Source organism: Rhopalosiphum maidis, chromosome 1, assembly GCF_003676215.2.
Source record: "Rhopalosiphum maidis isolate BTI-1 chromosome 1, ASM367621v3, whole genome shotgun sequence".
In the NCBI taxonomy this organism is placed as follows: domain Eukaryota; kingdom Metazoa; phylum Arthropoda; class Insecta; order Hemiptera; family Aphididae; genus Rhopalosiphum; species Rhopalosiphum maidis.
Genome location: NC_040877.1, coordinates 59,909,844 through 59,927,161, shown reverse-complemented (window position 1 = coordinate 59,927,161; position 17,318 = coordinate 59,909,844). Strand labels below are relative to the sequence as shown.

General features: G+C 25.8%; 1 protein-coding gene across 1 annotated transcript; it reads left to right on the top strand.

The window, feature by feature from the left end:
* The first annotated feature begins 1,255 nt into the window (after positions 1-1,255).
* Positions 1,256-15,247, top strand: LOC113549128 (alanine--glyoxylate aminotransferase 2-like). The gene is made up of 8 exons (XM_026950296.1): positions 1,256-1,426; positions 2,422-2,540; positions 7,681-7,915; positions 11,322-11,415; positions 11,954-12,168; positions 12,815-13,044; positions 14,359-14,605; positions 14,915-15,247. The coding sequence occupies exons 1-8, from the start codon at positions 1,368-1,370 to the stop codon at positions 15,078-15,080; spliced, it is 1,365 nt and encodes a 454-aa protein (XP_026806097.1). The 5' UTR covers positions 1,256-1,367; the 3' UTR covers positions 15,081-15,247.
* Positions 15,248-17,318: the final 2,071 nt, after the last annotated feature.

The window sequence follows — 17,318 nt, the reverse complement described above, 5'->3', positions numbered from 1 at the left end:
ATAATTTTGCTTTCGATCTACTTTTGTTTTTTAGTATTATATTGATATACATTATTTAATTAAATTCTAATTTGTCATATAGACATATATTTTATTTACATAATACATATTAAATAGTCTATGTATACCATGAGTATAATTATATTATATTTTTTTCATCAAATAAAATTATAGTGCCAGCATTATTGTAATTTGGGCCATTTATAAAGCTTCGGTTTTACTTTCAATTGTTTATATTTTAAAACCTTTTAAACAATAAGACATTGTTTTAATAATTATTTATTGTATTATTTTATTATTGTATATTATTATTACAACATGTTATGTTATACTATGTAATGATTGAAAGACATTTTTTTTTTTTATTTGATTATTTTATAACAGGCACATAATAGATTTTATTCCATCAATTGTATTGTACTGAGTGTTTAACAAGTGATCACATGATTAGGTTTACATTATTTAATCATTGTATAAGCTCGTTTTAATATATATATATTATATATATATATATATATTTTGTTTTATATATCATGATGATGATAAAAGTGTACCTGCAATATTGTATATTCTGTTTAACACTCTGTATAATAATTCAATTTTATATCAAGATTTGTTATAAATTATGACACTTATCATTAATTATTTTTCAATTTTCTTTATTGTAACCATGAATTGTTTTATGTAAATTGAAGATCTAAGATAACAAGTGATCACCTAATATTGTGATCTACATTAAGCTGTACGGATATACCCTATTTTTTTAATAGTGAAGTGGAGTAGTAAGTTAAACATAATTATTGTTCCGTTAATGCCCTGTTGTAAGTAATAACTAATTACAAAGAAAAAGTTATTCATATATAACTATATATAACTTTTAATAAAATATATTTTTTGAAAGTGATGTTCTTGAAAACTTAAACTCCATTTGACTTTTAATTATTATATTTATTATAACTGTCTGCCACTCAGTATTTTATATGTTCTAGAATTTTTTTTTACAATTATGGTTATTATTATTACTATTATTGAGTCTATCTATATAACCACAGAGGTTGTAATATTAAACAATATATATATTTTTTTAAATACATAATAAAATAAATATTCAATATTACTATTTATGATAGATTAATACTATTATGTGATTATACATATATTATTGTTGTGTGTGATAACTTGTTTTGATTATGTTTTGAAGGTCATCCACTCTGTTACCATTTCGTAAATCTATGAGTATGTAATTATAATTTACTAACATGCAGTATTAAAACGCTTGTGGACAGAGCTGTATGCTTTATTGGTTTTGATCAGTTTAACTAGGTAACTTCTTAATACTTTAGAATATTCAACTTAACAAAGTAACAATGGAAAATAAAAACCTCACATTTACTGAAACAATTGATCTGCGTAATAAATATATTGGGTAAGTGCTATTTTTAAAATGTAGCTGACTATTTGTTTCTTTTTGACAATTGTCCAATATTTTTGTCTAATTTATTACTATCATATGACTGTCGCGCGGATACCGGGTATTTGTAATTATTTAAATTTCATAAATTGAAAAATATTAATACATTTAATTTGTGTATTTAAAAGTTAAATGCATTGGTAACAACTAGGTTCAGTTTTTTTTTGGAGTGACAACTTAAGCTAAAGCTCAAAAAATCGTGACTGTTTTGTAACTATACCTCCATAGATCAATTTTAAATTTTCGACTGATAAATAATAACATTTTGTTCGATTTAGTTATTTTTTTTTTTTATTAAATATTTCTCTTTTTAGATCTGTACGCTCACCAAATATATCATATACCTAGACACATGTAAGGAATTAATAATAACCCGTTTAATGATTTTTTTAAAATTGTTTATTAATTAAATAATTAATTTTGTAACAAGTCGCATTATGGATAATTATCTATACACCGATAAAACCTAATTAATGTTTCATCAAAATGTAATAATTTTAAATTTATAAAATATTTCTTAGGTATAAATACTAAATAAGTTGAGATACATGTGATTTTTAATTACCTATTTTTTATACTCAATAAATAATCATAAATAAAATAAGAAATCAAACAAATACTTTTAACGAACGTTATTTTCATTTTAAAATAAATAGTACCTTCATATTAATTAATAAAAATTAATGATTATATTTCCTGAAAAGTGAAAACATTTTAAAATACATTCTTTAATGTGTTTATTTTGGGCATTAATGTTAAAATGTTCACTTTATTTATTTCGACTTAATAAAATAAATTTTAAATATGAATTCCAAAATTATATTAAGTTTTATAAAGTCGTAAATACATTTTTTTTTAAATTTATCTATATCTGATTAATTTTTGATTGACACAAAAATATTCATAATTTCTTTTGTACAAATAGGTTTGTTTATACATATATTTTTTAGGAAATCTTGCGAATTGTTTTATAAGAAGAGCCCTTTGAAAATCGTTCGTGGCCAAGCACAGTATTTGTATGATCAAGACGGAAGAGAATACTTGGATTGCATCAATAACGTTGCCCACGGTATGGCTTAATAAACATTAGTAGGAATAGTAGGATGTAGGCCGCAAAGTCATATTAATGATAATTTAATGGGGTGGACACTAACAAAATATTTAACTACAATAATAGAATAATTTGTAGATCATTATTGACTGTTTAATTAATCACGTTAAGAATATAGTGATTGGGAAAGAGGATACAAGCTCATGTGTTACTCTTGGATATACTTTTGGCAGGTACCTGCTAGGTACAGCGTCTTTATAAATTTTTTTTTGTGCAGATATCGATTGGTAAATTTAATCGCGGACATTATAGATTCCGGTTGAAGAATTATTGGTTTTATAATGTGATGGTTTTTTTTATCGTGAGGAAGCGTCATATGCATATTTTACTATTCTCATATTGTATATCTAATATATTTATTTCTCCATAAAATAATTTTCAAAACAATTGTAAGTATCTAATTCATCAGTATGTTTGGGTTTGCTTAGTTGTTCTAAGCGTGCCTATACTCCGTTATACGTAATAAAATAATAACTTATAATAATTTATAACAATTATAACAATTAATTGATAATTTTAAGAATGTATTATTTGGTTTTCTATATAACATTCACAAATAATCATCTTACTAAAATGTACCTATTTATTATTTACGTTATTGCACAACTCGTTTTTACGTGTCTGAATAATAATTAAATGTTGTTTTAATTTTTTCGTTTAGTAATGATCATAGTTTATAGGCCTTAAAAAATGTAATGTAATACCTACATTACATAATTCCACAAACTATCATAATTTATACCTATGTATTTTGGTGAATATTTTTGTATAGGTAAGTTTAAAATTGTTGAATATTCTTATTGTTTGTAATCGGTACTTATACCAGTTAAACTTTATTCATAGTACCTAGTTACATATAGGTATATTATTATATTAATATACCTATATAATATATTTATTATAATTTACAGCATAGAACTTACTATACTCGCAAGGTATTATTAATATTTGTATTAAAATATTTACAATAGTTGTAAATTGCTATAAGGATATCGATTTTTTAGATTTATTATTTATAGACTATATGTTAAAATATGATAGGCATTTGATTAAGAACATGTTCATAAATTCAACTAAAATTAAATAAGTTTAAATTATTTTATTTATATTCATAGTTTAATGTGAATTGGTATTTTGAATGTAAATATAAGATTTTCAATAACCGCCGTGGTGGCGTAAATGCTGCAAATATGTAGACAGACTGTAAACTTTCAAAGGTCTATAGCGGAAACTTAAATAGGTACTTAAATTATCACAAAAGCTATTATTTATTTATTATTATTATTAAACGGACGTTGTTCTTACACAATATGGCTAACTTTATAACAGTCGTTAGATATACAGATGATTAAATTATTATCATCAATTCTATACTTACTTATATTTTAGATTTATAATATAGACGACACGTTAAACTTTTTAGATTCTTTCACCAGCGTTTTTGGTTTCATGGCCTAAACATGTTTGCATGTATGAATCAATCAAAAGTTAGTAGCTAATATTTAAAATATACGTATATATAGTCACGTAGACTGTAGGCACTTGTCACTTACAAGTTTCAATGATACAACCTTATTGGAAGTATTTTTTTGTTGTTGATATTTATTGTTATCTTAATAACGACTATCGTTTTATTCGTTTTTACGAGTATATCTAAATTGTATAATATGCTCTTGTTACTTAATTCAAAGTCCAAATAAAATAATATTATTTATTGCTATGTGATACTGATAACTTGTGAATTTATAGTTAATATACAATATACATATATCTTAAACGAGTATCCATTATATTAAATAATATTATACGAAGACTTCCTTGTACAGCTAAATAGTATAGTTATCTCGTTTTTAGATTTTTGTATCTTGGTTTCTTGCAATTCTAACCTAGGTAATTTACTAATTTGTGTGTAAAATTATTGACTTTGTTTTGAATACGCTGGGTTTCCAATACATATTATAAATATTATAAATAGTGGTGTCTCGAATGTTTTATCAGAGTAAATATTAATAATTAATTAGCTACCCTTGTCACATACTCAAAATTAAAATTGATCTGTTGACACGGTACGCAACGGTCGTCGGTACAAAGTACAGGCACCGTAGCGACCGGTCTACGCCTTATAAACCACCACCACGGGCAACTAGGACACGACACCATCGACTCTTCCCCCGCGCTGCAAAAGCAGTGGGTGGGACGGGAAGACAAGTAGGTCCAGACGAGTATCGGCCGCCGGCCGTCTCGCTCTCTTGCGTGAACCGTCTTACTGACAACGGCGACAACGTCACCTAGTCGTAAGACCGCGTAAAGCATAATTGTGTATTCTCTTTTATGTCGTCAACACCTGACATAGTGACATTTAACAACTAGCTATTGTGTACCGTTGTTTATCATCAATAAAAATACACCGTAGAAATAGTGAAATTTGTGTTGTTTTTTTATACTGACCGGCTCACCGCGGACTCACCGAGCACCTACAGCCGTAGCCGTGTCACTGTGTATGATAGTTTTTAATATAAATATTGATATTATTTTACAATATCAACTGACATTTATTAACATATGATTTATGTCTCTTACTAATAAATACCCTTCGGCCCATAGTGTCTCTACATATACAATTATACAATATAAAATATAAGATAAGTTTCCCATAGTTCCCCTATTACATAATACATACAATAACATATCATGTGTTTTGTTACCTATGTGCTAACATTGAAAGTAAATAATTAAAATATACCTATTGTATAATGGTTATTTATTATTAGGGCTGGGATTTGTATGTAAATACATATTTTCACTAAAACATGATAAATTAAGTATTGCAAATTATAAATTTATTTCATGTGATTTGCAATAAAATAAAACATTCTATTTTACATATTTTTACATATTTCGTCATAAATACATATTTTAACATTATTTGTAAAATTTCTGCTTTTTTTACATTTTGATAATTTTGGTGGTTTAGTAGTATTTAGTATTATACATTTATACTACTATAATAGTACTCGTAACAATTGTAAGTGTATGCATATGAGAAATAAGTAATAGTTAAATATTAATAACTTGATTATAGTTTATCTTATTTGTTTCTGTTCAATAACCATACATTAATGATCTTAGATTATACTTTATATTCAACAATATTATTAGACAAAATATATTTACGAATTTTCAACAGTGTCAGTACTTGCGTTCGTATGGTTGTGAAAATATCTTAATAATTTATATTTTTTAAATTAAATTGATTAGAAATTAAAAACAATTAATTGGATATTATTCAAAAATTATTTAGAATTTTATTTTAATTTTACATATTAACATAATTTTAAATTTGTATTATTATATATTTTGGCCATTTTAACTACATATATATGTACATATTTTTGGTTAAAATTATATTTTATAGTATTGACTTATATTATTACCTAGTTGATAACGATAATATATACCTTACTATATGTCTAATTGTAAAATAAATCAACTATAAAATACTCATAGAAATAAATAATAATAGCTTACAGTGTATGTTACCTTGATGACAGTAGGTATATTCTGAGACAATGTGCTTATGGTTCTGCTCAGAATTGTTTTTCGTATTCATTGATTTTTATTGAATTCAAATGTACACATCATTGATTATAGGGTCTTAATTAATACGAAGTAGGTACACTATAAATCTACTAACAATAAAATAACTTCTTTGCTTTTTTTTGTTTTGAATAGAATTTACATTTTAAAATGTTTGATATACCTATTACAGATTACAACATCATATATATTATGATAAATCCGAAAATTTAGATACCGATGAGTGATAGGAGGAAAATCGATAAGTACCTATCATTAATTTTTAATTCTGTAAATTATTAATATTCATATAATACCGTTTTGATTATTGTTTCCTTATCTGAATAAAGGTATTATTATTCATTATTATAATTTATTTGTAATATTATTGAGTTGCGATAATAAAAATTAAAAGATTATTAATTATATCATACCTAATTATACTTAAGTACGTATATCGATGTTTTTACTAGATATTTCAATATTTGTTTATAACGTATAATTAATGTATGTATTATAATAGATATTATTGGTACTTACTTTTAGAATACTATTAGCTTTACGATAATTATTAACTATATACGGACTAAAGATCGCAGGATTGATATAATGTTATTAGCAAACACAATAGTCATGTTATATACGTAGGTAGGTATCTACTTTTGATAGGGTTTTTAATTTATTTGTATACATATTAATATAATCTATAAATTAAACGACTTTTGAATATTTTGAATTTGCCAAATTTTATTTGTGAACAATCTTTAAATTATGCAGTAAAAAAATGCCAAACCATTATAATTTATAATATTAAGTGTAAATTAGGATTAATAATTAATATTTTGCTATAGCTATTTATATCAATATATGATTAATAGATTTATATAATAGTATATATTTATATAAGTGTTTTACTGGCACTGATATATGCCAGCCTGAATGTGCGAATCGTGTGACTTTTGTATAAATATTTTTTGGTAAATGACACACTAATTCTTTAGAACTATAATTATTACAAATTTTAATTTACATCTATGTATAATATGTATATAGTTTATAAATAATGCAATAATAATAATATTATTGTTTAAATTATAAACTTAATTTTAGTATTGTTTTTTGGATGATTTACTTTAAATAAACTAATTCAAACTCATATGTAGCTACGGGGGCTTAGAAATTTTCCCTATGATACTAGATGTTGATGATACTGAAGGCTTAGGAATGCACTACGTCATTTTTTATGAATTTTATTTAAATAAAATAATGAGAATAGTCTATAAATATTCTAAAAATTGTTATAAAAATGAATTATTTTCTTCTAAGTCTTTAGTCTGGTAAAAATATGATGTAGGCACAAGAGAGTGAATTTTATGGTTCTTGAGTGATATGAGCCGCCTTGTATAGTGTGACATCGTGTAATTTTCATGTGTGTTCAATTGTACGTACAATATAAAAAGTCCATACACGTATTAATTAGACTATGTCTAACGTATATTATGTATTTATATGTTGTTTACAGTTGGCCACTGTCATCCAGCCGTGGTGAAAGCTGGAGTGGAGCAAATGCAACAGTTGAACACCAACAGCAGGTTTCTTCATGATAATCTGGTGGTGTGCGCTGAGAAGATCGTGTCGAAAATGCCGGAACCGTTATCCGTCTGTTTCTTCGTCAATTCTGGTTCCGAAGCAAATGACTTGGCATTGCGGTTGGCTCGGCAACACACGGGCAACACCGACGTCATCACCCTGGATCAGTAAGTTCCTATATAATGAGTAATGAATGTTTGCTGTAATATTTTATTATACAATATTGAATTAATAATTATAATAGCTTGCACGTATCTATCACTACCTCCGTTTCTCAGAGGTAGACATACATTTATAGGCATTTGTGTAGTAGGTGATTTACTACAGGATTCAAATACATATCTATCAATGATTATTTACTATTAGGCACATTTTTTTATTAGTATAATTAAAGACTATGAAAACTATAGCAAAAATAATGAAATCAAATTGTAAAATAAAAATTCATTGAAAAATATGAATTGACCGCGTAAACTATATTAAACTTCTATTTTATCACATGTATGACATTATTATTAAAATTGTATGTACTTCATAACGAACTATAAAATTGTAGGTATTTGTATAGGAGTAAATTTGGTTGGTTAGAAGGGGGGAGGGGCTAAAATTATAAACATAGAATAAGCCCGCGATGTACCCATACATAAAAATTTTACAAATTTATTATAGCATTTATTTTATTAGATGTATATAAAAACTTCAAAATTATTTATTTAATGGCGTAAAAACTGTTATTTTTATTGTTATAAAATATTAACATATACTCCAATCATTCTAATTTTATTACAAATTTACTATACAAAATTCATACATGAACCTTAATTATTCACATAACACACACCTATCAGATATCTTGTTTAGGAATTACGTATTAAATTTTATAATTTTTTTTAATAAACTGAAATTTATTGTATAATTTATAAATAAAATGTAGGCAAGGCCGTAACTGGAAAAAAACTTCCGGGGAGGGAAGTCCGGACCCTAGACCCTTCCCCCAGAGGCCTTGAATTTAGGGGGCTAAGCCCCCATAAGCCTCCCAATTTAAGCTTATGCGCCGTGTAAATTCCGTGTTTATACTATAAATGCCGATTATAAGAGACTAATCGTAGGATAGCTGATGGGTAATAGAAGATTACCTAGAACCTAGAAGATCAGGGTAGGCCCGAGATATTATGGCGCCCTAAATAAATATTTAAAGTGTCCTTAAAAATATTCTTTATATATTAAATACTTACTTTTATTTATACATTTTTTGTTTAAAATTACTTATGTATATTTATAAAGTGTAGTTTACAATAATTTATATACAAATATCAATAAATATATTATTATTATTCATCTAATATAATTATTATAATATAGGTAATACATGATTTTATAATATTTATCATGCTTATTATATTAGCTAATTATAAGGCAGTTTAAACATTTTTATTGCTTAATACGATTGTCATTGAATGATTTAGCCAAATTAATATTACATTTGATAAGCTTTTGTCCAATTCTATGTAGTATTCCGATTGAGAATTGAACGATATAAATAAAGTAGAATAATATTTAACTGTAGAAACACTAAATTATTGCAAATAACTAGGTAGGTACGTATATCGTATGTTAGGTATACTATTATTATAATAATTTAGTTTTTTACTAGTGTAGTTTTATTTGTATTATATTCATATCGTTAAATGTTTATAGTAATAATTACCAAATACATTTATTTCTGATTTTAATTTTAATCTTTTATGGCATTCAACAAATCAATAACAAATAAAAAAACATATTATCTGAGAAATTGTATTATTTTTAATCAATATTTCGTTTAAAAATAATATAATTTTTTTTTTTTAATATTTCACAGTTCATCATATTTTGTTGTGTGATACTGATTTAGTCCGATGTGAATATTTAAATTATAATATTACTGTTGACTTTGTAATTACGTAGGTATATACATAGGTACATGGGTACTATCTTTGTATGCAAAAATATTGGAGTGATAGGACTATCTTTGAATATTACCTATTTTTCATGTTTAAGGTGTGAAAGGTTAAAATATAATACCTAGCTACTAATCTATTGACAAGATAAATTAAAATTATAATTAATTGTTATTTTCGAAAAAATAATATTATAATGAGTTTAACAATTATTAAATGTATTTATTTAGTTATTAATTTAATATATTGTTGAGTCTTAATGTATATTATGTGTTATGAGTTTCTTTGATTTAAGTTGTAACAATGTAATTAGGATTTTATATTATGATGGCTCACAGATAGTATAAAACAACAGAAGTCACACTCTTATAATATATGTTACAAACTATGATTTATGATACGGTTCAGTTTCCAGTCACCATAATGGCGTTTACAGGCACATTATAGTAATCACTAATCACTAATATTAGTCAATCAAAATACAATTTCACATTACCTATTAGTTATAATATTTTGGTTACTAGGTTATTCTTTTAATAGTATATACTCATTATTTCAAAAGGTTAGGTTATATAACGTTGTATTATAACGTTTGACATTTTTTTTTTTAAATAATTCGAAGATATGACTAGACTGCATCGTTTCTGTATGGGTTCTTTATTGTTATCTTTGTAAGTATGGTTGGAAGTTTGATAAAATGTTTTATTTTTAGTTTTTTAAAAGTTGTTAGCTTTGTAAGCAATTTATTTGTTTTAGGTGATGCTGATTAATTTATCTATATTTCAGAAAAATTTTTTGGGGAATTTTACATTTAGGTTTGAAAAAAACATAAATTGTAGTAAAATATTTCCATTTTTGTTATATTTACAAATAGATAATTAAAAAGGTAATAACAATTTTCTATTTTAGTACTTTAAAACTTAATTCGTTTTCTGAAAAAAATGTACAGTTGTAGGTACAATAAGTTCTTATTAAATAGTTTTTAAATTATAAGAATACAATTTTTAACTTATTATGGTTTATAGTGTATATTCAATAATTTTAATGCAGTTTTTATTTTTTGCGATTTTTAGGGTATTAAAATCCCATCAGCCTTGGTTATAATTTTTAAGTTAGTTTAGTAGTACAAGGTTTTGGAAATATGATGTATTATTATTCTGTTTACCTGATTTTTAAGGACTAATTAACTATTCGTTTAAAGGTTAGGTTTTTGTTTTTACGTATATATTGATTGAAAAGATATTCTGTTTTAGAACAATGAAAAAAATGAATGTTTTTTTTTTAAAAAGCGTTATTACTTTTTGAGATAATTTAGTGTTTATTATCAAATAAACTATTCTACATATATATTATATGTAATTTATTACTTCAATTACTTCAATATAATTAAAAATCATTTTTATTGTCTTATGTCAAAGCTTATAATGATCAATAACATAATAATATATGAGATATAATTTGTTTTTCATTTATATATAATTATAAATGCAAATTCATTATATATGTATATTGTTAACTATAATGATTATAATATTTCGTTAGAAAATGGAAGTTTGATAGATAAAAATCTATTAATTTTACAAAATACATCGTTATAACTTAGATTTTAATAAAATATTTGTACATGTTTTAGTGCGTACCATGGCCACTTGACTTCACTAATTGATATTTCACCATATAAACTGAATTTGCCAAGAGCACCAAAAAAACCAGATCACGTGCACATAGTATGTATTAAAAAACAATATTTCATAATATTATTTATAATAAATGATTTTGACTTTATTCTATAGTTTGTTCTGGATTTATTGTCTATCAAGAAAGAATACAACACTTTCATGTATATTCAAAATACATATTATTGAGTTTCGCCTTGCTATTTTATAGTAAAATCTGTTTATACAGTTTCTTAAGGTTTTTTCCACTATAAAACTAGTTTTTATCTAAAAAAAACCATACATTTTGTATTCAAGGTTATTCTTGTGTAATCCAGATTATAAATTAAAAATGTCGTGACATTTTATTTTCTTAAGAGTTTTTCTCAAATTTTAATTGATTCAAAAATATTCAAAAATAACAAACCTATCATTATAAAATGTGGAATTTTAAGTCTGCAGAATACTTTAATTTTTAATCTAAATTCATTCATATAATTTTAATCTAACCATTATAGCCACTATAATGGCTTATAAGTTTATATTGAATAGACAAAACATACATACATGTAAATATATTTTTAATCAATATGTTTTTACTATTTTATAGGCTCCTGTTCCGGATGTATATAGAGGTAAAATTAGAGCTGACGATCACCCCGATGAGGATATGGGCAAGCTGTATGCACTTGAAGTTAAAAAAATTATTGATCAAAATGTGATCGAAGGACGTGGTCAACAAGTTTGCGCATTCATAGCAGAAAGCTTACAAAGCTGTGGTGGTCAAATAATACTACCACATAATTACTTACGAGATGTTTACAAGTAAGTGACTTTAATCTAAATAGGGTTTGAATGACTATATAAACACTAAAATACTAAATAGTTACAAGTTACGCGTTATTCGTTTCAATTATATCAATTTTTCCACTTAAAATATTAATTTGTTGTTAATATGATTACTGACAAAACATAAATAACAATAATATTTTTATTTTTTGTTTGCGTATAATAGAGATTAGCTTGATACACGTTTAAAGCATACCGAATTAATTAAAACTTATAATCATAGGTTTAAAATGTTTTTATCTGAATCCAAGGTTAAATGTAGTTATTTGTTAATAAATTGTCATCGCGTGTTGCACTATCGAATAATTGTATAATATTTTGGCTTTAATAGTCAATCATAAGTTGTATATTATACATCACTATGCTGATAGGATATCATTTAAAAATATTGAAATGTACTAAAAAAATGTAATGTAATTACGATTACTCGGGATATCTGATATTAGATTAAAGATCTACATATAGTTAGATAAAAAAAAAAAATCATCGTCAGTTTTTTTTTAATCGCGTTTTGATAAAATTGACATTTTAAATTAATACTATGTAGTGGAATATAAATACTCTTATGTTAGCTAAGAGATCAATGGGTAGTGTAATTATAGGGTATCGCTTTTGATTTTAGATATGTGCGAGAAGCCGGTGGTGTGTGCATTGCTGACGAAGTTCAAGTAGGATTTGGCCGATCGGGTACGCACTATTGGGCATTCCAGCTTGACGGAGCGGATGTTGTACCCGACATCGTGACTATGGGCAAGCCCATGGGCAACGGACATCCGGTTGCAGCCGTTATCACTACAGAAGCAGTGGCACGCAGTTTTGAAGCCACTGGCATTCAATATTTCAATACAGTGAGTAAAAATGTATATTTTGTTGGGTATAAATTTTGATTTGAGTAACAATGCATTTTTATTTAATCCATGTTAAGTTTACACATATTGTGTAATTTTAATGATTATTTATTGGACAACTTCATTCAGTAAAAAACTTAATTTTGAAGATAATAAAACCTAATTTATATTGGTATCTGCTAATGGAACACCTCACGATATTGAATAGGTATATGAATTTACCAGCGGTCAATTGTAGAAAATCCGGTAATTCTATACATTGCCTGGACAGTTTTGGGCATTATAAATAATTAATTAGAACATTTTTGAATTTCCAAAATATACATTTTTGATTTGTTACTTTTATTTTAATTATTTACATATTGTATTCATTATTATTTGTATTACTTATATAATAGAAAAAAAACATTTCACTAAGACATTAGAAAACAACATATCTTAAGTAGTACCTTTTTTGGTTGTTCTTTGTATGATCGAATTATAGTTAAATATTAATTATCATGTATTTATGTGTAAATTAAAGAATTATTTGGCATTTTAAATGAAGCGTTAAGCTGCTGGACGACTTTTTATATTAAAATATCATGGAAGTAATTCGTGTTTTAATAAATATTAATAAAGTATGTCATTTTTTTAAAAATATGTTTTTTTTTTGTTAATTACAAGAGTATTTAACGATCTGTAAGTGCATATTTTTACAACAAGCAAACGTGATGTGAAAGTAGGTAGTTGTTTAGATTTAAAGTGAAGAATCCATCCATTGAAGGACTTCATGTTATGTGCGAAAAAATGTTAATTAAATATTATTATAATATTTTTTATACATAATCATTATTTCTTTTGTCGTAGTTTCGTTTAAATAATATTTAAAATATGAAATAATAGTTCTTATTTTATATTACCTGCTAGATAACACTGTATAAAATTCCCGGCCCATAAATGGTTATTTAAACATTGTCTACCTATAAGAAATTATATATTGACCAATTTTTACTATTCCTGTTCTAAAAGTATACAAAATATTACACATGGTATCACAAGTTATAACATAAATTGTATACAGTTCGTACTCATTTGCATTTTGGATTCGCGATAATCGTATCAACACGTCCATGTACAATAATTAATTTCTTATTATTTATAAAAAAAGGTTTATTGAATATACCTATTATTGTATTGTATTATGTATTTTTTGAGTAAAATGTTTATATATATATATATATAACAGATTATTATTGTATAGTGGTGTAACTCCTCTAATCCTACTTGGATTTATGTTATTCCAAGTTAATGGTGAAAAACTCATGTGGTTTTTCAGTACGGTGGAATCCTGTGTCGTGCGCCATAGCTATCGCCGTGATGAACGTGGTTGCCGACGAATTGATGATGGAAAATGCCAAAGACGTGGGCGAGTATCTATTATCCGAACTAGAAAATATGCAACGGAGGTTCCCGGACGTTATCGGAGATGTTCGCGGTGTCGGACTGTTCGTTGGTATCGAACTGATACAGGATGCGAAAACCAAGACTCCGGCCACGGCGGAAACCCGAGAGATCGTCAACAGGTAATAAGAGCCGAATGTTGTTTGTATACATATATAAGTATAAGTGTACTATTAATCATTAGTGGGCCTCAAATTTTTTTTTATAAAATTGGTGGTTCGCACAACTAAAAAGGTTGGAACCACTATTCTAGTGAATCGTTTTTTGGCTGCAATAATAACGAGCTCATGCTGTCCTAAAGATCTTATATACGCGTCATATGATACAATATTACGGGAACATAATATTAATCAAAACCATAATGGTTTTGTCATATGGTTTTTGAAATGTTTAGTAGAATATAATTTTTTAACGAACTAATCGTGTTTCAGAATGAAAGATGAAGAAAGAATACTGGTCAGCAGTGACGGACCAGACGTGAACGTCATCAAACTTAAGCCACCAATGGTATTTACCAGAGCCAACGCCGATCGATTTCTTAAGTCGTTTAAGACAATGATTTCAGATATCAGGACACAGCGGTTTCAAATGCTGTGATTTATTTTATGTTGCTACCTACTATATGTTTAGGTAATAGATAAAGTTAACATAATTGTATTCTTTAAATAAGTAGTCAATTACCTAATTTTTATAAAAAAAACAAATGACGTGATATGTTAATGCTTAATATAATATTTAAATTAATATAAATGTATAATTGAAAATATTTTAGTATAACGAGAACCTAAATGCGGATTTTAATTATTATAGTTCATATGTACAGAAGTACATTTATCGATGCTTGTGTGATTTGTTTTACGTACAGAGATAAATGATATCAGTTACCGAGTCAAGGTTGGGGTAATTTAGTTTAATTTTAACAATAAAATGTATGATAATTGTTAATGAATGTTGACAGGCCTCGAACTTCGTTAATACGAAATAATTCAATTCTTATTGAATCGAGACATGCTATGATACACATTTCTTAAGAACGTTGTCTATATCAATATGAAACTTCATTATTTATAAATAAGCTCAGCAATTATAATCTTTACATACTGTACTTACCATTTGATATATATATATATATATAAATTACAAATAATCGTTTGTATTTTATTAAGGATTAACTGCATAACTTGACTTCGCTCAGAAGAAATTGAACAAACATAAAATACGATATGTTGTATCTCAGTTTTAATACATCTCTGGTGTTAACGGGAAAATAGGCGGCGGTGTACCTATATCCTTAGTGGCTTAGTATAAACTATTCTAAACATGTTGATATTTAAGAAACTGCTTATTAAAATTATGAACTAGATAAAAAAATATTTCTACTTAATAATTTCATATGAAAAAGGGAGGGAGGGTTTTGAATTTGGAAAGCAGTTTTAAAATATAATTAAACATTCGAGGTCAAAAACTGTTAATTATAGTGAAGATTGTGTTTAGATCTACAAATTTGGACCCTTATTATACACATTGAATTTTTATGGTATATTAAAATATAGAAAAGTAGTATAATGTTGCTTTTCTTTTGCATGAAAGGCAGTTGAAAGAAGAATGGTAGAAGTCTGTGCATCCATCAGATAACTAATAATTCTAAGACTTGTAAAGAAATAATAATGCTTGTTCTTAAATTATGTGACAACATTTTTCAATCCTAAAACGTTTTTTATTGTAAGTGTTTTTTTTTATTTATTGAAACATTTTTAATGATGTTAATTTGATTGATATATTTTTACGAATTATTTGTATGCAATTTTATTTTTGGTTTTTTGTAACCCTGTATAAAGGATTGTTAAAAAATTAGGTAGCGCGCTTACGATACCGTTACTTATTAATTTATTATGTATAAAACCTAATTCACAGTCTTATCGAGGTGAGAGTATTATTCCGAAAAAAAGTATAAAATACAGTGTGTCATATACTCATATTAATTGTATAATTACCAAGAGAACGAATATCACCACATATGTGAAAAATAAGAAGAAAAATATGGTGAACCAAGCGTCCGCATCGTGTAGTATCCGGTAGTCGAAGTCTAGTAGTCAGTACTTTGAGCGACGAAAGAACGGAATCATACATGGTCGAGAATCCTTTTACCTGTTTTCTGGGCGAGAGTATTTTAGATGAAAACGAAAAAAAAATGACAGTTACAACGTATTAATAAATTATGTAAGAATATATTTATATTATGCGCATTTGTGAAGGTATAACATTTAACTTACAAGTTTGTAGACGTCATTTTAATAGTGATGTTTTTCGTTTTTACGCATAAATTATCTCTAATTATCTTAAATATGTAAAATATTTAAATTCAGCAGAAAAATATCTGTAGATCGTACGAAACTTTCCGGTTTTAATTTTAATTTTAAATTTAATATTATTATTTGAAAAATTCATATTTTCAAGTTTTTATTACCACTTCATTAGAATATAAGATTTAATTTTTACAAAGTATTCCGTAAAATCTATAGACAATTATCTGCCAAGTTTAGAATTTTTTTCAGGTACAAAATTGAATATCTTAAACTAACTTTAATTTTGTCAAAACTTAACGTCTTTTGAGCTCAAATTGACGGCAGTAGCGATGCCTCTTAAATTGAAGTTTACAAAAGCATTTGTTGTTCTAATTGCTAATGATTTAAATTTAGTTCATTATTTATTATATAGGTAACTTTGCTTCGGGATGAATATAATTGTTTAATAAATATTTTTATGTTCGTCATCTGGTTGAATATTTTTAAAATCGTCTGTAAAATAATTTTCAATGTCTTTTGTGTCAAGAAT